Source organism: Arachis duranensis, chromosome 10 (assembly GCF_000817695.3).
Source record: "Arachis duranensis cultivar V14167 chromosome 10, aradu.V14167.gnm2.J7QH, whole genome shotgun sequence".
Classification (NCBI taxonomy): Eukaryota; Viridiplantae; Streptophyta; class Magnoliopsida; order Fabales; family Fabaceae; genus Arachis; species Arachis duranensis.
Window position 1 is genome coordinate 100,252,770 of NC_029781.3, and position 22,181 is coordinate 100,274,950.

General features: G+C 35.6%; 1 protein-coding gene across 1 annotated transcript; it reads right to left on the reverse strand.

Annotated features, from left to right (window-relative positions):
- Positions 1-286: 286 nt before the first annotated feature.
- LOC107471337 (uncharacterized) lies at positions 287-14,496 on the reverse strand. Its single transcript, XM_016090779.3, has 17 exons — positions 14,152-14,496; positions 13,948-14,066; positions 13,801-13,846; positions 13,433-13,505; positions 13,260-13,317; positions 12,188-12,283; positions 10,763-10,880; positions 10,416-10,682; positions 10,234-10,335; positions 9,377-9,734; positions 9,157-9,270; positions 8,088-8,716; positions 7,718-7,914; positions 5,703-5,925; positions 5,171-5,290; positions 4,092-4,865; positions 287-3,568 (listed from the first exon to the last, which is right to left on the reverse strand). The coding sequence occupies exons 1-17, from the start codon at positions 14,245-14,247 to the stop codon at positions 509-511; spliced, it is 6,450 nt and encodes a 2,149-aa protein (XP_015946265.1). The 5' UTR covers positions 14,248-14,496; the 3' UTR covers positions 287-508.
- Positions 14,497-22,181: the final 7,685 nt, after the last annotated feature.

Genomic DNA, 22,181 nt, shown 5'->3' on the forward strand with positions numbered 1-22,181 from the left:
TATTAAAAAGCTTGGTTAACCAACTGATGTCTTTCTCTCCAAGACCCTTCCAAACTTCAATCGAAATATTATCGGGTCCTACTCTCTGCCGTTTTTCATCCGCTTTCGAGTCTCTTTTATCTCAGAGTCTCGAATCTTCGATGGTAGTGAAAATTTCGATCTTCTTCCCTCGTACATAAGTCATAAAAATTTGACTAAGTTTTTATATTAGGTATCGAAGGCTTAATACAACCTTCCTCTTTTATCCGGGTATAAAACGAAAATTTTCTTGGAGAAAAAATAAAGATTGAGAGGACAATAGAATAACAGTATAGTAGTATACTATAATAGAATGTTACTTACGACGGATACATTATGCATGATATTGACATCAAAAGCGTGCTGCTAAACTACACATAAAGATACAAACTGTGAAACCAATATTTAGATGCCTATTTACAAACCCCCTATTCTGGATTAATCACTACATCTTTGGACAGAATATATACAACAACTCTTACTATGCAGATCACGGGTTACCAATATTGGCCACAAAAGGGACCAACTTTTTCTGGTCCTTTCTCCTACCTAATGCACTTCTATCCAATACCCTCCCTAGAATCAGGCGAGTATTCTGCAGAGCTAACTCTCTTGCCTCTCTTGCTGAAGTCCCAGACTCGTTTGGTCCACCCTGTGTCACTGTAGACACGGTGCCGAATGCTGATCCTATACTATACTGCAGAGGGCCGCTGCGTGCCTTGAATGAGGTCTGTGGAACAAGCAACTTTTCTTCAGTACCACCAATTCCATTCTCGAGCGAGCCAAGTTCATGCGGGTGAGCACCATTCAATGAACTGCAACTTTGTAGAAGGGCTTCAAGCACACTTAGTGCTTCCCAACAGAGAGTGCTTTCCACCAATTGGGAAACAATTGCGTAGATTTGCGGACTTTGGGCTGCATCCATTGGAGTATGCTGAAGGAGAGCTTTGAGCATAAGTAGAATAACGCGTTGATACTCAACAGGTCCCCTCTCTAGTAGCCTTAACAAGTGTCCAAAGGCCAAAGTTGAATGTCTTGGAAACCATTCATTGCATAGGAGGGGCGAAACACAGGCTAGAAAATTATCTATGCTCTTGATCTCACCTCGAGAGTAAATCATAAATACGGTAGCTAGTTCATCCAAGGACTTTGCTCGGCACCAAATTGCAATATTCGCTGCAACGGAGCAAGCTTTTTGATATTGGTGTTGAAGTGGGGAAGCAGAACCTATCACTGGGTCTTTGCTGAGTTGAAGGCAAAGCCATGGGAGCAATCCTATAATATGCATAAGGAGTCTTGTCTCAGCATCACCAAATATAGAATCACATGAATGCACCGTTATACGGGACAGGACATCAATAGAAACACTGTGGCTGACATTTGACGTAAGTCCCTTCAGAACAAGAGGTTGTACTCCTTCAAATGCTGGCAAATTACCCTCTTGTAGAGGTTCATAATTTTTGGATTCTATACGTTGAAATTCTGCTAAATCACTAGTATTAACATCTCTAGGCATGCTTGAGAGAAGAACATTTTCTGTAGTGTGATCACGGAATGATAGACGATCAATAACATGAGAAAAGAGCTCTAAAACCTGTCGGTAGACATGGACAAAATCCGTGTGCATCATAGCTACACACCCCCAAAATAGCTGAGGATAAAGTATGACCTTCTCTGGCTCCATATTCTCCACCATAACTTGCAATGTCATCAAAATTTCCATAATAAATCCCAGCACAGGAGGTATTGGATTCCCCAGACATCTATGTAGGCACCGGAGAAGGGACACACAAGCATCACTTGTTACGCTGGGTCTAAGTGCTCGGTAGATCTGATGTGAACGACAAGCAAGGTGTCGTGAAGTGCACTCCATAGCCCATCTAAGTGCTTCTTCTCCCCAAGTCTCACGAAGGTCTCCTTGGAAGAAGATAGCATCCACCATGCTCTGAACTAGGGCAGAAAGAAGGGCTGCACTTGGCAGCTCTGTTCTGACAACAGTAGGATCCTCATTCTCCCACATCATGCTTCCTCGCTTTGATTGTACATATTTAATCAGGCTAACAACCTGCTGCTTGTTCTCTCTATCATTATTTTCAACCTCATACTGCTCTAAATGGCGGCCTGCAATAGAATATAGCAGATTAACAAGCAAATGCTGGCAATGCTCCAGTACAATGTCTTCTGAGCTATCCATTGAAACAAAAATGACATGGAAGAGTAAAGGCAAGTATTGGCGGAAGTCTTCGTCATTTTCATATGCAATTTCAGCAAGAAGAATCAATGCTATATCTGCATGTGTAAGTGAATGCTGCTGATGACCCTGCAATGCTGATTGAAGTTCTTTTGCATTGATACCATGCCCACTCACAGGATGCAGACCATCTTCACCAGAGTTTGGTGTGTCAACAAGATAATCTCCACTATCACGTGAAAGATGACGGCTCCGCAAACTCCCTGTTGAACCTCTAACACCAATTAAGGGTCCTGACATGTTTACCAACGATGGAAGGAGCTGCCCAGATCGCGCTGCATTTACTGGAACAACATTCAATTCTGGAGGCATTGGACTTAATGGGCCTGAGACACTTCGGCCTGTCATACCTGCTGTTCTCCAGCTCAAGCTCCCACTAACATTTCTAAGTGGTCCATCAAGAGAACCTCTTACAAGCAATGGGGACATGTGTGGTTGGTTATCCATAACTGATGTAATTTGGGCTACAGCAGGACCTTGCGAGAATTCTAACACAAAATTTGCACCGGCATCACCCTTAGTTGATGTTTGCCCAACTGGCTCAATGCTATCCTCCAGTAATCGCTGAGACAACTGGAAAACCAGGTGATCTATAGTGCGTTGAGGGCATATTCGTGCTAAATACAGACTAACCCGTTTCGCAACACTGAAATATGTCGCAAATGCACCACTTATTTCAGTTGATGCATTTGAATCACAGTCTTCAATACCTTTTGTGATCAAGAAGTCTAAAACAGGACTAATATTCTTATTTTTGCTAGCAATTGTACTCCAAAGTTTTTCAATTTCATCAGGGAATTGGTCTCCATGCCGCCATGTTACGTAGTATAAACTTTTCAATAACCTTTCACTCCAGCCTTCCTTGAGTTTCCAGAAGTTAAGGTTCTCAATCCATGGAGCCATGCATGTTAAAACCTGATGCTGAGCAATTATATCAACAGCATCCAGTTGCCTCTGCATAATCTCTTCACACAGAAGTTGACTCAGTTCAGGATGATCTTTGGCAAGCTTACAGGAAAGCTTGTACTGGAATTGTTGGTAGGAATCTGGAAGATTACCCACTACAGCAGCTCGATAACTTCCCGATCCCTCGATGCCATCCTCGGCCCATTCACGAATAGAAAGTGTCTCGAGCATCTGAAGGGCATCATCACGGATTTGTCTAGATGGGTCCACCACCTTGTAAAGGATCAAACTTAGGAGTCTCTGTATTTCACAGTTTGGTATCTCTTGACGCATGTACACCTCAGCTAGTACACTAAAGTACCCGTCAGCTACTGAAGAGTTAGAGTAGTAGCACTGCAAGAGATAATGAATATCTATAAGCTTAAATGTCAATGGGAAACAAGATAGATCTGCATAAAATTACTTGACTGAACAAGCTTGGAAATACAGGAAATCAAAATGACAATTAGATCATGCAAAAATATAACAGAATTGCATAGAGAATAAAATAATCCCTACAAGGTCATGCTATTTGAATCTAAGTACAGAGCTTTCTGAATATCTCTCAGTGGCTACATATAATCCAACATGCAGGGAGATCAAATGAAAGAATCATAAACAGGGAGGCACATATAAAGACAGAACCCACTGTCAAGAACAGAGACAACCAGAAGATACTGCAATGTCGTATGTTTAAATGATATATGGTGAGGTGACCAAAATTTATGTTGCTTAGGATGAAGTGATCTGGATAGTCTTTTGAAAAGAAATACGATTTGAAAGAGTTGGACACACTTTAAACCCTTGCTTGCTTTCTGCACAATACATGAACAATGCTCATTCAGATTCAATGCACAATAATGTGAGAAAATATTACCTGATCAATGCACGACGGAAATAGGTCCAAATTTGTGAGCAGAAGATTCTTCAGAGCTAATTTAGCTAACGAAACACGATGTTGGCCACCTCTAAGCCTATCACGACCAGCATTTCCTCGACCACCTTCCACTTGATACTTGGTATATGATGGAGTTCTTGGATCAGCAGGTGAAAATCCAAATGGAGCCCTTGCAGTAGGCTCCATAAAGAAAGCATTAATCCAAGATATGACACGGCCACTCATTTTCCTTGCATTGTCATCAAAGCATGGCCCATATAAAAGTGATGCTATTGCATTCAAGGACGCCCACTGGATTGCCTCAATTTGTTCATTCAATTCTTTGTCAAATGATATTTTATCCACAGAATCTTTTGACCTTGCATGTTGAGAAGACTTGTAACGATCGACCTCACGTCGATAGTCATTGACACCTTCCTGACCCCATGCACTTCCTGTGTCATCGGACCATGAGAGGAGAAGATCAAACAGACGCTTTCTAGTTCTAACATCAAATTTTTCTGATTTTGAATCAACAAATTCGGGGGCCAAGGATCTTAGAACACAGGCAAGAGCATAGCGGAAGGGTTGTATTTCCTGAAAATTTTCAGGGGGAGATGTTGAGATTAGTCTGGTTGTCTCTTCAATGAACCTAAGATAATGGAGGCGGAACACAGGCTTGCGGGCTAGCATGCCAGGCCATATATTTTCTGCAACTGTGCGATATATATTGGCAATGTGGACACGAAGTTCTTCTCGGCGAACCTTTTGACTCTGCGTTCATAAAATAAAACTCGTAATCGCGAACTTAAGATTCGAAAATTAGAAATCGAGCAACCAAATTACTATTTAACCAAAATAAAATAAAATGAAAACTCCCATATCGTCTTTGTTTAAATATGGAGTATTATCAATAAAATTGTTTGAATTGTAGGAATGGTTAAGATATGAGAATTCAAAATTCTTAAAATGATATTAAATTTCTTGTATTATCATATTATCCTTGTCATTTATAATTCATTAATACTACTATAAAGAATAGTTCATAGAACTAAATCTACATTTTTTGGGGAATTTACCTTCCATTTTGGTTTTCCTTCTGTCTCAGAAGAAATCTCATCCATAAAAGTTGCAAGTTCACCAAACATGATTTCACATGCCTCTAGGTGTGAGCGGCCAAGAGCCATGGTGGCTGCTTGCTATATCAAAAACATCATCACCAATAAAAAGTGGTAAGCAAACAAATGACAGTAGAAAATTTAGAGCAAATAAATTCAAGGCATCATATTTATTAAGATATTAGAATTATTGGGTTATTCTTCTTATTTTTAAATATAAAGAACATAAAATAAATTGAATATAGGTTTAAGGTTGTATTACATTACTTTTATCAATTATATTTTCAGACACCTTTATAGCTGGAAGCTGGCTTTATCTATTTTCCTTCTTAACAGAAAGTCTCAGCTTTTCAAGTACTCATTTGGACAAAAAATAAGTACAAAATCCTGAACACACGGTAATTATGCACAGAATGGAACTCTTCATCTTTATCAACATTCCTTTTGAAAAGAACTTAAGAGAGCTTTCGGTAGTTTGACAGAATATACTTACACATTGAGCATCAGATCCAGATTTTAGAGAAGGGAAAATAAGATGGTAAAGATCTTTGGTTGCTCCAATTCCTCCTGATTCTCGAGTTGATGGTGGGCATGAACAGACAAACATTGCATACATAAGCCACTGATCCAGTTTATTATCAACATCTTGTGACTGATGAGCTTTTCCACCCAGCTCAATAGGTGTGATATGGGTAAGACGTTGCATAACTTCTAGCCTGCCCAGAGTTAGTTGGTACTACAAAGCTTTAGCCAGGACTCAGAAACACAGATTAAAGGCAACATGCAATACTTTATACTTGTGAGTAAAACTCACTTTTTATTCGCCATTACAATCATGCATGAATGCAGAGTTTAAAGAAGATAAAGAGATGCTGGTTATAAAATTAATGGCAAAAATAAATATTTGTCCTAGCTAGCCTCAAAAACTCAGTACCAAGATCAATTAAATATATAGAAGGAACAATTTAATATTATATTATGTCAAAATCCAATTTCCCTATCATGTTTATTATAGCTCGTGAAAGTAAACCAAAATGGGAAGAAACATGAAGCAAAACATTTAACAGGGAAAAAAAAACACAAAGAAACAGACAGTTTAGCCTTCTCAGTTCTCTGTTTTGTGAAGAAAACAAGTGAAAACAGGAAATAAAAACAGAAAACACGGTTTTATTATTTTCATTGCATTCACCTTAAAAGTTTTAAGTTTTAAGTATCCTGGGTGCATCATACAGGATAATGGAGACATTGAACAGGATGTAAATCATAGGATCTAAACAGGTTGGTCAAAATGGCGTGCGTCTGGTTTTATATGTGACAAAAAATGCCTTTAAAACTTAAAGGTAAATTCTATCGCACTGCTATGAAACCAGCTATGTTTTATGGTACAGAGTGTTGGACGGCCAAAAGGGAGCACGAAGAAAAGTTAAGTGCGGTAGAGATGAAGATGTTGAGATGGATGAGTGGTCATAACTCATATGCGATTGTATAGAATAAGGAACGAAGATATAAAAGAGAGAGTTAGAGTAGCACCTATTGTGGAAAATATGATAGAATCGCATCTCAGGTGGTTTGGACATATGAAAAGAAGACTGACAAAGCACCCAATGAAGGTGGATGAGATGGAAGATGGACAAGGGGTGAAAGGCAGGGAAAATCCTAGGAAGACCATCTATGAGATGGTCAAACGAGATCTACATGTAAACAGTCTCTCTGTAGACATGATACATGATAGAGCTCAATAGCATCATTTGATCCAGGTAGCTAACTCCACCTAGTGGGACAAGACTTTGTTGTTGTTGCTGTTGTTGTTGTATTCACCTTAAAAGAAAATCTTGATAACAGAACAAACTGAAAATGAAACTATTCAGTACCTAAGGAAAGTGGGGAACCACACCCTAAAGCTATCTATTAAGGGGAATAACCGCTCTCTTTAAATACAACATCAAACACTCGATGCTACTCAATATGGTACTTTTGGTACACCCGATATCTTCATAACCCCTCGGTTTTCGGCTATTAGTATTCTGTATTTACATTAATCCAGCCTATAGGTACCCCTTTCCGTATCGCCGACAAACCTAGCTCTGATAACATCGTTAAGTATCTAAGGAAAGTGGGGAACCACACCTTAAAAGCTACACTCTTTAAATATAACATCAACCATCCATACTACTCAGTGTGAGACTTTCAGCACCCAAAATACCCAAGTACCCAACAGAAACACAAACCAAGCACCTTAGTTTACTTTCTATGTATCGGTGTATGTATAAGAAGCGACACTTACATAGACACTTGACAACACCACCAACACTAACAAGGAGACGCCCCACATTTTTACAGGGAAGACATGGACACAGCATATGTATATACAAAAGATTCAAGATATATAAATATATATATTTAAACATTAAGAGACTTGTTCTCTTCCACTATTAAAGCTCATTATTTTCCTTTAAAATAGCACTGGTGGTACATACTTTGCATAACAGAAAATAAATGTATACTTACTTTGCATCCTGAACAGAGCTCGGACAAAGCTCGGCAGCATATTTGACTAGTTCACTTAGACAGCGAGCCCACCTGTTCTTGTCAGGGCTCTCAAATATTATAGATTGAAGCGTCATATCAGGAGGTATGGCATCAGATTCTCGTTTCAAATCAAAAGGCCTCCCCGAGTCCCAATAACAGTTCTGAACAATCTCATCCTGCAATTACTGAAGATTTTAAACTTTTAAGGGGAAAATAAAAGCTTAATCTAACATGATTGAACATTTAAAAAAAAAAAAACACTCAATAACCGAAAGACTGCCCCATAAGTTAAAAAAATAACATTGACGAATTCGTATCCTAAGAATACAAAATAAAGGCAAATGCGTACCCCATGTTCTTCCAGAACATCAATTATAAATATTGGTTCAGCTTCATATTTTATAATATGATTTGGTTGCTCTTGTATCCTCAGATCACGAATATCATTTCTCAGTGCACGAACACAACGCAACAATTCCAATGCTGTGTGCCTAATTTGACTATCAACAGAACTAAGGAATATGAGGCCAACTGCGTCAATTTCTGAAGCACGAAATTCAATTGCTTCACCTGATTGTTGGAAAGAAGGTTTTCCGAATCTCTCAGTTTCATGTCCCAAAGATTTTTCCTCTGCATCGAGTTGCATCCTATCATCTATTAGACAAGACCTCCAAAAACGCATTAGTTCCAACAGGCGCCCTAATGAAGTTTGGATGAGAAGAGGGAATTCATCAGGAAGTCGTAATATGAAGTTGGCCATCCCCTTCATTACTGCAAAACGACGTTGCGGTAGGTATTTCACAATACGGTTTAGTACTTGCACTGCTTCCTCACGTACACCGGGGTCAATACTTATGCCATGTTGTGGTATTATTTCAGTAATTTTATCACTTCGCCCAACTTCTTCAATTAGATATGGGATGCACTTTAGCACAGACCGGAACAAATAACCTTGTGACTTTTCCTTGGTTACAGCATCTATAAAACAGTGTGTCATGATGCACAAGAGATTCACCAGAAAAGCAAATAAAGAATTTTCTAAACTGATAAATAATAAACTAACTATAAGGGATCAAAGGAACACAAATCTTGAATTCTGTGAAATGTAGGTCGTACCTTCATTATTTTTATACAAGAAAGAAACTAAAAAAAAAAAAGGTTTCACTTCTAGTTTCAATAAATTAATTTAACATATCTCTGTAAGACCAATTAAGCATAATTTTAAAATGATCAGATTATTATGAAAGGAAGTCAAGCATACTTTGTGATCGAAGTGATACTATTACTAAATAATTCAATAATTGAAGAACCATGCTTTCGACAATGTAACTTGAGCTTTAATTCGACTATCCTATTGCTCTCACTATTTACAATATAAGTTCTCTTTGCAGTTGCATATCATAGAAGTTAGCAATTACCTATAGTGGTCCTTGATGATGTCAAAAGTGCTTGACTATAGGTTCTATGACATGACCTCAATATTGCCTCAATTGCAGCTTTCACTTTTGGAATGTAATGACCAATATCATGACCTGCTCATTCATCCACAGTGTTAACATTTACTGCAGGAAACAAGTGTATTTTATTTCAACCAAATATAACCATGTAGAATTATTCTAGGTGCAGCACCGCTCCTACCTTTAAAAATGTCCAAGCCAAAATGCTGACTTGAAGGCAACATCACAATAGCAAGCAAGGCACGGAGACCAATAACCTTTGCTTCACTAGAGCTATCTTGCTTTAACAATTCCAGTATCATATGGTTCATGGCAAAATCAAGGTTGTGTTCGGCAATAGTTACACAAAATTCAACAAGTTTATCATGTTGGACATCTTGTGTAAGCAATCCCTTCCTTAGAACCGTTAAGAGTTGTGAAGTTACACTGTCAAGGTAATCCCATATACGATTTGGAGCCTGATTAAATGCATGGACACTTAAGTAAAATCTTAAAACTCGATGGAGACAATCCAAAGCCATGAATCGATGATTTTTATCCTGTATGATCCAACCAGGGAATGGAACTGTCATATAACTAAAAAACCATAATGGAAAGAGATGATAAAGTAACTACAAACTCCAGTGAGTTACCCAATTATACAAATTGAGGACCAAATCACACTAACATCACCAATTCAAAGTTACCGGTTCAACCCAAAAGCTGATACTGCTAGGTGAAGGACTACAAATGATTCTAGTTAAAAGTAAAAACAGCTTGTAAGTTGTATGTCAGTATTTATGTTTCCTATGGCATATAATAATAGTTGTTAAAACTGTATGTGATTAGTCAAAAAAATAGAGAAAGGAAATACATATATCCAATAATTCTAAATGAATTTAAGCAAATATTTTAGTATGGATGATTGAACTTCTCCTTTGCAAAAATATAAGTAATACCTGTGCGAAAACATAAGCATTCTTCCATCCACATATCATAAGATAAACTCAGTACAGTTATGATTCAATTATAAACAGAGCCTACACAATTTGAACTTACCCTGAGAAGTTTGTAGAGTTGCTCCATGTGAGGACTTAAGTTGTTGTTAAATATTAGAGGATCACCAAGACAGAGAAGAAGAGTGACCAATGGGTACCCAACCTACATGACAACATAAGATATAAATGGTTAGCATTTTAAGGCGAGGGAAAAATAACAAAAATTGTAGAAGAACCACTTACTGCAATGTGCTTGCTCTGTTTATCCATCCAATGCACAAGCATAACTCTTATACGTCCAACAGCTTCATACCAAAACGTAAGCGCTGGCTCCACACCAGAAGGTGGCCACTGGCTTTTTCCACCATCTGCAAGAGGCGCAAGGATATTTGAAAGCATATTGCATAGAGCATGGTAAAGCTCACTTTTTCGTTTGTGGGGAGCACGGTTTAAAGGGTTTGCTTTAGCCACAAATGAAGCAGATGCATTCAATGCACCCTCAGTTTTCACCTGAGAAGAACATCATAATTATAACAATAACATATCATGCAATACCTTGCAGGAAAAAAAAAACTAATTCTGAAACATACCCCAAGCTTCAGGTATCGCATGCCATTAATGATACTGAGGGTTTCACTTCTTGCTGCGCTGGTGTCAATTCGACGGGTATTAAGTTCCATGAAAAAACGCTCAGTAACAGAACTAAATCTGAAACAGAAAGACAGGAAAAACCATTAACTCTAACATGACATTTCACAGTCTAGACACAAGGCAAAGTGCACATTAATGGTTTAACTTCTCATTATTAACCTGACACATCTAATGGTGATTAATGTATAGCTCCAGAAAAGAAAACCCTCAAACATTAAATCTAAGAGACACATGCAGAAAAATTAGTAACCATGAAAAATTACAAAGCTTTATTTTTCAGGGTTGAAACATGAAAGTTACATCTGAAATGGAGAACTGACATAAGTTCTTTCTAATTAGTCAATAATCATTTTTTAAAAATAAAATAAAATAAACACACACACACAACTCACAAAGGTCCTTTTCTTTAGTCCCTGCCCTGCTGGAACTAAGCAGACAAATGATGGCAGGTAGTAAAAGAATAATACAAATCCAAATACAAAATGAGGGGGAGTATGAAAGACCTAGTTAGAAGTATACCCTCAAAAGAAAGTAGGAAAGTAAACTCATAAGCATCCAAAGTCATTTTCCTAACAAGATGAGCTAGCTCTAGGATGAGAACTAAAACATGCACCATCAGATGGGGATTCAAGTCTCAACAGAACATCTAAGTGTACCAGTAACCTTATTGCTTTTATCAGAATATATAATACCATTGCTTAAACCACAAATGCTATAGATTCATCAACTAAGAAATCACAGAAATCCACAAAGATGAGAACAGTGACATAGGATACAAAGTTCACCAAGTGTAGATGCTACAATTTACTCAAGATTGAATTCCTTCCTAAAACCAGTAGTTTATGTTTATCAAGAATCAAAACCTACAAAGCAAAGACATGGCAACCTAAGTGTGTGTCTTTGTGCTCAACATACACCAAACACAGGTAATAGCTTAAGATGTGCACACCACTTGTCAGGCACACATCTACATGTCCAACAATAACTTAACCTTGTCCTACAACATCAAATCAGCCACACGGATTAGACAACACCGAAATACTCTACCAAATATCTATCGTTATCTAAAACATTAACATCTAAATCTCTATTAATAGTTCCACCACCAACTTATGGTTTTTCCAGGTTTAGCTCTGCCTCTAGCTATTGAACTATGTCTTCATCTGCTCCACTCTCCTTATAGCCTCTTCAGGTTTCCAAACCACCAAAGATAAGCTTCTACCCTCATCTACAAAATAAGCACTACGAGTAACTCTTTAACTTAATAATTTTTAAACATTTCTTAAAACAATCTTTCTTGATGGTCAGACATTTCTTATCATGCTGAGCATGTTTCAACAGTAGTTCAGCAATAAATCAGATACCTGATGCGGGATAAAGCACCTAAGAATTGAGCAACTAAGTCCAGAAGAAGACCCCTTAAATCAACCAACGATGGATATTCAACCTGGCTAACAACCCTGCAATAAGAGATTATTAAGTTCAAACCAAATCTCCATATCAGAATATAAAAGAATAATCATAAATATTTATGTTGTGCTTCTGGTATAACATAGTCAAGTCCAAATGAGGACAATAATACTTTCAATTTATCTTCTGTCCCTTGGGTTAATCAAAATATTAAATTGAAAACAACTCCAATCTTGAGTAGTGGAGTATCTTCAAAATCAAATGGGAGGACATAGTTGCTTGAGTATTACATAATGACAGAAACTTAGTATCAGATGAACAAGAAATCAAAACATCCCTGTTTGTATTACTCATCAAGAGAATAAAAGTAGCCAGATATTAAACAGACCCAGCTGCTCTCCCATGTTCCAATTATAATTCTGAGATATCCTGCTCAATGTCCCTCCCCTTCCCTATATAACAATCCACCTTCCCTCCAAATGAACATTCTCTCTCCTGTCTATTACAAAACTCATCCTAACCTATACACTTAATTACAATTAAGTCCCCTTTGACACCAGTCCACTTTCTACTCTTCCTAATAGGTGCATAACAGTAAAATACTCTCATATTGGACAAAATTACTTGGAATGTAAATTACTAACAATACTAATATTTGGGGTCCTATCACATAGAATATTATGCCTATATAATGTTACTGCTCTGGGTCTAACAATGTTTAACCTTTTCTTTTTTGTTTGGAAATAGAAGATATTAAGATGAAGAGCTCTCCATACGAGAGCAAAAACACGACAACCTTAACCCAATATGTAGACTAAGCATATATCCCTACCCCAAGAAAAATTGCTTGTCTGAAAAATATCATTGAAGATAAATGAATTAGACTCCAACCAAATTCTCCAAACAATGGCATGTTGTTAGCAAGCTATAATTGAAATTCTATCATTTAAAGTTCTTTCCTTCTTTAGTTATGTTGTAGCATGTGAAAAGGTTCCTATTACTATCATCTATCAACTACAGTGTTACCTGTCCGCATTTATCAGCCAGTCAAAAGCAAAACTTTCAAGACCAGACCACAGCTTCTCTGTAGTGAAGAATAAGTGAGGGCTATAAGGCCAATACTCGTCGAACAACAAATGCACATAGCATGAAACAAAAATAACACAACAGGCCAACGGTATTGTTAAAAATGAACAAACCAGTAAGCCCTTCTTGCGGACAACACTCCACGAAGCGAATGCACGCTGAGCAAAATATGCATTCAACCGCAAGCTGAATTTAAACAAAAAAAAAATGCATTAATTAAATCTTAGAATCAATCGGCAGAGGTTTTCTAAACGAAACAAAGAACTCATAAGCCAAAATAGGAATTTCACCAATTTTAATTCATGAAATATATATATAAACCTACCTACATTTCTAGGTAGAATATTGCGATAAACACATAAAGCCTAGTTTCCGAACAAACCCAATTTAAAAACCTCTTCCAGAGTATGCATTCATGCATCTGAACACGGAGCCAAAAGAGAACTAAAGAGCAAGTAACAAACAGATAAGAGTAACAAACCTTTCTTTGGAATGTAGATGCATCATTCGTACCCTTTGGAGATTCACTACAATAACAAAATAAAAAAAAAAAAAAAGCAATTTTCTTTTACTAGAGTTATTTCAGGAAAACAAAGTAGAACCATAGTGCAGAGACACTAAAACAAACCCCTCTCTCCATCTCAAAAGAGCTTCCAATAGAGGCATCGGGGTGTGGCGCGCAACCATGGCGAGTGAATCCAGGACTTGCTCGTAGGCGGGATCAGATGGTCGCAGGTACTGCCCATCCTACGGTAGACCCGCAAAAAATAAATAAATAAAAAAACGAGATGCTTAGGTCAATTCGAAGATGGTGTGGATCTTAAAGACTTACCTGGGCTTGGGCGGTTTCAATACGACGTCGTGCGAGAGGGAGGAAGCGCTGGAGAAGAGCATCAACGATTAACTTGGCAGCACTCCCTGCCTTCATTGCCTTCGCCTCTTTTCAATTTTTCCTCTTTTCTTTTCAAATAATAACCATTCGCCCTTGTTTCTTGTGTAGGAGATGGATAGAATAGAAGAGAGAAAACAAAACCCCGAATTGTGGCAAAAGCGTAATATTGAAATAATGAGAAGGAAGAGGAGGATCTGAGGGATTGAAGAAGCGAAGAGTGGACTACCGACGACGAGGATCGCGGTGGGGCTATGCCCAAAGTGACCAGCTTTTTAATAATGAAGCTGTTTTTCCGTCAATGCCACGCTTTTTTTATTGGTGCCACGTAAGGACTAAGGATTTTATTTTTTTTTTTTCCAAAAGAAAATAATGGTCCAAAAACAAATTAAAGCTATATATTATTTAGTACTAGGGAAGTGCCCCAGCCCCCATGGAAAATAAAGTTTTATATATGTACATAATTAAACCATGGGCATTTTATACCAACGAGTTATAACTCATGACATAATCTTTCCGTTCTCATGTTCGAATTTAACTTTTAACTTAAAAAAAGACAGATATTTTATGATAAAAGTGTCTATGTTAAATAATAAGCAAAACATATTGTAATAATATAGTAGACGACGGAAAATTTGTGACTATTATATATTATCAACAAAATTTTAGAATTATATACGGTCATTGAAGTTCTTATTATAAATAACATTGATGGTTGTAACTTTTGTCTTGAATGAATTATTCTCAATTAATACCCTTAAACCGGATTTTGATTTTACCCTTCACAAAGCAATATATAGTTGATCGTGGAAAAAAAACAGGTTTCGGCAAGTACAATCCCACCGTTGTTAAAGTTTGACTCTGAGACTTGTTAATAGTTTTAGAAAATAAAATAACTAATGGAAATTGTCTCCTTTAAAACCTAAAAGGAATAGTAGCATTATTGGGTATCATGTTCATCCGTGGTATCAAAACCACTCAACCTGCTTTATTTCCTATTAATGCGATGCATTCAATAACATGATAACCTAATCTGTGTACATATAATCTTGTGTCATTGCATAGCCCATTTGATTAACCAATGTTTCGTAGTAACGTTACTGGTATACCTTCTTTAAGAGTCAACAGGTGAGACAGCAAGTCTGAACAATTTATAGCATTGAGAACATTTGGAGTAATTGTACCTAATTTAGATTCCATGTTACCTTCCCCTGCGCACAATGAATCAGAGCTAAGGTAGGTCTTCTCCTCTCCAATTAAAGATTTCATTATGTGCTTGTTAACATCGTTGACAATCTCAAGTGTAGGAACAAGTATTGTTCTGTCTGTGAAGTACAACTCATTGTTTAAATTTAGAAACAAATTTGGATACACAAAATTAACTAAAGAATTGAAACCATCTTCATTGTCATGAATAAGGATGTCTTCAGGTATGTTAACTTCGCTTTACATACCAGCTTGGCTAACGAAGTACGTTGCTTGATATAACACACAGTCTTCATTTAGATCAAGTGGTATCTTAAACCTTGAATGAATCGTACGGTCATTGGGGAGTAATAAGGATGCAATCCCAACATATCCATATACAAAAAAAAGCCTCCAACATCATCATTTACAGCACTAATCACCTTATCAAATGGTTCACGCTGCTCCAAATTCATGGTGTGTAAATTATTCTCCAACTCCTCCTTCAGCAGGGATAAATCAAAGTTCATCTCATCCATTATTAGAGGATTATCTATGCCCTCTAGATCATCAATAGTTGGGAGAAGCAACTGATCATACTCCTTAAACGATCTACCATTAACTTGTAATTTGTCCTAAATCTTGAAAAGAGTTAGATTAATAATTTGCTCTTCAGAAAGTTGTAACTCTGCATTACAACTATTGTTATTGTGGTGTTATATATATACATAATAATATAATAAAATTAAAGATACAACATTCGCAATGCATAGCCTTCTTGTGAGAATAAAGGGTGTCTTCAGATAATATATGATAACACTGTTCTCAAATCTTTATAGGACTCGAGATATTGTTTGATAGTAACAGAACAACAAATAGATCTCGAATGTATCTTGCAGAAGCCCACGTGCTTGCTTCCAACATAGCGTCAATAAATTCTTTATCACGTTGCAACAAACCTAAAGCATAACACGCTTCCTTGAATATTGAATACACAACACCATCTACTATTCGAAGATGGATGAAACTCAGGCACCCTTTCTGAATGTTCAGGAGAAGTTTGAGGTAGTAGTCTTCTCCATTGCCATGTGGCACATGGGTTAACCTACCAATTGAAAACCCTTGCTTCCTTGGCATCCACATGACCATATTGATATGTCCTCTTTCCATACAAATTTCTTAGGGAATTGGCTGTATGTAAGAGACCGGCCAAAAGGAAACAACTGATTAGCGAGCATCCATGCTAACAATTTAGTGAGCTTGCCATCCACCATTTCTATGACATCAATGATGTTTTCATGATCCCTAAAGACAACTGGATGTTTATTGGGTAAATGGGAAGGTAGTCTAATTACCAAAGGCTCTTTTTATTGTATGTCATACCTAAATACCCTCTAAGCAGTCTCACAGGCAGATATGTACCTACAATCATAATTACATATCTCATCAACAACCTGTTGGCAATCACCATCACCTGTTGATTGATAAAAAGTAGCTGTGACCCTATCATTGCCCTTGTGAACATACTTAAATAGATATTTTATTGCAGATGTCTAACATGTATGCTCGACATTAATGTGACAACCATACTTTAACAGCAGTGATGTGTTGTAGGGTACAATGAAAGAATTGTCAAGAACTACGCTCCTTTTTAAAATTGTGCGCCCATTGTCAAGCCTTTTATACTTTGGGAACCCAACTTCATCAATGATAGTCATTCTTTGAAATTGTTTTGGGTAAAATTTAGAGCAACGATCATTGATCATGCAAGGACTGTTCTTATTATGACGACCACATGGTCCATAAACCATGAACTTCTCTACTACTGCATAGAGCTTAGGTCTACGTAACTTATCTGGTATCTCAGCACAGATCATCTTGTCAATGTCATATGGAGATTTAGGTGTGTGATTTGGATCCAACAATAGAATATGAGCATGTGATAAGCCACGTTTCTGAAATTCTACAATACATACATCTGCAAAAAATTGGACAATGCGTTAAAGATATTAGATGAAATTTAGTTAAATAATGTATTACTCACATGCAGATATCTTGCCAAAGAATCTCCCGTGCTTAAAGTCCATAATAAGCTCATTCAACTTTATGTGAAAGATCCTAGACACTATGTCAGGTCGATCTTCAGCTTTAAGACCTGAGTCCTTTAATAAACATTTAATCTCATCCCATTCAGAATTGCATGTTATTGTGACAAAACAACTTGGGTATCTTGCATATTTGCAAATTACAAAAGCATCTTTACAATTATTAAACGTATATATTGGATCACCAGTGAAACTACTTGGAAAGATTATACATTGATCAGTAGCCACAGCATTTGCTTCGCCTCTAACCAATGACTCATGCATGTAGAGAGCTGTACTTATCAACCCTCAATTTAGGTTGGTTGTTCCATATAAAACTAAGACATTTAGACTCTATCATAGTGTAAGCATCCACCAAGAATTACTGAAATAATCTTATAGAATAAAACAAAATGGGAGAATATTCAAATCTCATCTGAATTCGATATAAGAAGAACTCTTTCATGCTTATATTATTTCTCTTATATAAAGAACTACTTCCATGGCGTAGAGAAGTTTCAATTCCTAGTCTAAGACTGTCTTCTCCATACGAAAATAATAAGGGATACTGAAGGGGCAAGTACAATGGGTGAAGAACGTCAATCATTTGTAACTTCTTGAAAGTGGTCTCAATGATTATTTCGCTGTCTAAAATAGATTCATTAATGTCTCCAACAATTAGAATAGCAACCTCTTAAGCAGTTGGTAAATTGTAGAGTCTTCCATTCTTAACCCTGTTCAAATAAGGTTCATCTTAATATCTGAACGATTCTCATTCTTGAACCTTTATCTAGCATAACAAAAACTCCTCACCAGTTCATTGTGGTTATCCAACATTTCCTTCAAGTCGTGCACAATTTGTCTTTCAATAGCGTTTGATAAATCAACGGAATTGATATAAATTTTAAAAGAAATTAAATTAAAACTTGTTTTTAAAAGAATTGAGAAATAATATTTCGTCAACGTAAAAAAATGCAATGTATTATATACCTCGCAGCAGATATTCGATTTTTGATTTCATTCTCTGTATCATAAATATAAAGCTAGGAAAATTTGGTCCTATCATTTTCAACTCGAAGTAAACTACCGATTGAATGGTAATTTTTTCCACTGATTGAAAATGTAAGTGGAGCTGAGCCATTATTGATGGTACGATTAATTTTTCCAGCCATCGATATGAAAGCGAACATTGACTTAAACTTAAGTTTGTGTCTCCGGAAGTATTTTCCTTTTTCATTATCATTATAATGCAACTCTTCAAGACAAATAAGAACTTCTTTAAGATTTGGGTGTTCAACCTTTCCGTCCATGCAACATAATCCAAACTTTGCAATTTTGTTTCTTACACTTTTTGAGAGTCTCACACCTTCCCATATTGTTGCTTTACAATAAACACAATTATAAACCAAATCACTAGCATCCCAAGTATCTGCATATGTATCAATTTTAAGATTGTGTAATAATAAAATATTAATAATTTAATTTCATAAATTAAATGAAAAAAATTACATGAGTTACCTTCTTCAATTGAAGGAGTAAATGATGTACCACATACATTGTGCTCCACGTTTGCAAATTATTTTTTATATAAATTAAACAAAACTATATAGATAAATTTTATGTATAAAAGTTTTTTTGATATAATAAGTGATATAATACTACCTTCATAGTTATATGAATCATCACGATCAATGATATCATTCTCTAATACAATGTCGTCAAATCCATCTATAACTGGAAGACATTTATACAAAATTGGATTAATATTAAATAAATAACGCATATTAATATTTATTTCACATAACTTAAATAAAAATAATACCTGTGTGATCCTCATAATCTTCTAGAATTTCTGAATCACAATTATGGTTAACTGAATTGGTAATCTACCTGTTTTGTTGGACTATAGACTGGGGTATAACATTCAAACTAAAAAAGAAATTCTTAAACTTATAATTTGTCGTCTTCATAAAAAAAAGTTGAACTAAACGTTATAATAATTAAGCATCTAAACTTATAATTCCATTATAAATTAGCTTAATAATAATTAGGTACTAGCAATTAAGGTGAATAGACTGCAGTATAACGTTCAAACTAAAAAAGAAATTCTTAAACTTATAATTTGAGTTCTTTATAAAAAAATTTGAATTAAACATTATAATAATTAAGCATCTAAACTTATAATTCCACTATAAATTAACTTAATAATAATAAGATACTTACCATTCATGTGAATTCGATCTGCCACTACTTGTGATATTTGGAGAAAACTTCGTTATATAAGAACTCGAAAAAGGTTGATCACCCATGCAATTCGTTTGATGATATGAGTTCTCCTTCCCAATTGTTTTGATTTTAGATTGAATGGAAAAATATGAAGAACAATTCACTGATAACATAAACATTAGTTAATGACCAATTGATTATGTGGACATAAAAAATTAACCAATTCAATTAGGTATCTTTTAAAAATTTTATAATATTCAGCTTTTTATTACCATAATTTAAAAAAATAAAACAAACACATCTAAAAGTTATGAATAGATTTAGTGTATTTTTAAAATTAAATACACATCTAAAATACAAACTAAATAAAATTGAAATTTAAAATTTAAATTTTAAATTTCTGTTTCAGATTTAATATATTTAATTATTAATATATTACAATTTAAATACACATTCAAAAATCAAATTAATTAAAATTCAATTTTTCAAATTTAAAAATCTAAAATAAACCTTAAATAATCTAATAAGACTATACAAAACCTTGAAGGAAGCAGAACAATCACATTCACCGCACAACATAAACCCAGAGGCGCACGCCGTCCGTGGTTCGTCATCCTCCGCCGCCGTTCATCCGCGCCACCTTCCTCCTCAACGCTCATCGTCGACGCCGCCTTTCTGCTCCTCGGCGCTCATTTACAACGCCGCCTTCCTCCTCCTTGGCGCTCATCTTCGTCGCGCCTTCCTCCTCCTCATCGCCGTTCGTCCGCATAAGCGTCGCCATTCACCTGCGCCGAAAACATACCTAAGGTTTGGACGGGTCTCTGTTCATAGAGTTTTTCTTTGCGCATTCTCTGACACAGTTGCTTTTCTTATTATCTTGTATAATATTCTTTTTTGTAATTAAAAATCGATTAAAATAGCTTGAAGAGATTCTCATATATATTGCAATGTTAAATTGTTTTTGCATGTGTAATTTCTGTATTTTGGAAGTGTTTACGTTCTTCACTGAGTTTTGGATGTGTTTACATGAGTTTTAGTTGTCTGCAAGGGAATATTATGTGAATTTTACTGATATCTGGTTGTTCTATTCTCATACTTGTGTTGAGGATTAATTTGTTTTTATTGGTGATTTTTGTTGACTATTAGTTATCTAGTGTGCAAGCTTGTGATTTAGGTTGTATAAACATATAATTTTGTATGTGTAATATTATAAATTTTGGGATGTGTAATAGGAACAAATTTGAAGCATCATCTTCAAGTTTTTAAGGTGGAGTTATTACTACGCCTACTAATCAGGTAAGTAATTTATACAATGTAATTAGTTATTCTATATACAGTGTTTTTGCTTATTTGTACAGTGTGTTCAACTTGTTAATTGTTCATTCATCGTGCATAAATTACACTTGGTTATAGTAGGTGAAATTTTTTCTAAACGCTAACTAGATTGACTTGCAATACATCCAAAATAATATCCCATCTTTTAAATTGGTTCTTACACACATCTAAAACTCATTCATTTGAACCAATGACCTAACCTTTAACATAAGTAAGGAACATAAAGAAGCGGTCTTGTATAAGAGAACGAGATAGAAGAAAATCATGTTACAGAGAGAAAAGAAACGTAAAAGAAGGAAACAATTACTAACTATGAAGTGGGTAGGAAGTTTAGAGAAATTTTAGTTTTTAAAATTTAAATTAATCTTAATTACGAATGTGTATCTAAAAAATAGGAATATGTTTTAATTAAAAAATAACTAATAATATTAAAGGCTTACCAAAGGCTGAATTTTATTGTACAAGTAGCATTTTTCTATTTTTAAAATAAAATACAAATAAAACCCCACAAAATTAATTTTTGTTATTATTTAACAATTTTTTTAACAAATGGATCATATTGTCCCAAAATAAAAAGGTTGAGGACCGAAGTGTTCGTTTTTTTTTTTTGGACAGGGATCTCATAAATGGATAAGGACCGGATTGGATCTTTACTCCTAAAAGTTATTCCCACATTTGTTGTCGCATTCTCTTTATTATCTTATTGAGATGGGGGATTTTAAGTGAAATACTGTTAAATACCATGGGTTCCATGAATTGATCAAAATTAAGTAGTTGATGACAAAGAAATAAAATGTAATAGAAGATGAATATAAAAGTAACAGACAAAATAACTTGATGAACCACTTAGCACAAACACTAATAAGAACTTGAACTATTTTTCCTAGTGACTGATGAAAATGAGTGATCTTCAGTGACATGGTTCAATAAGTGACTTAACAAAAGAGGAGTGAAATACAAAAAAAGTTTAGCTAATAAACTAATTAACACTTATAACAAACAGCCAAATTCAATATTTCAGGACCTCTGCAAACATAAATGTCTCATATAAGGGCGACACCGTAAATCTCAACATGATTCCATGGTGAAGAAAATTATAATTTGCAAAAGATCTCCATCCTTTATTCATTACTGCATGAAAGA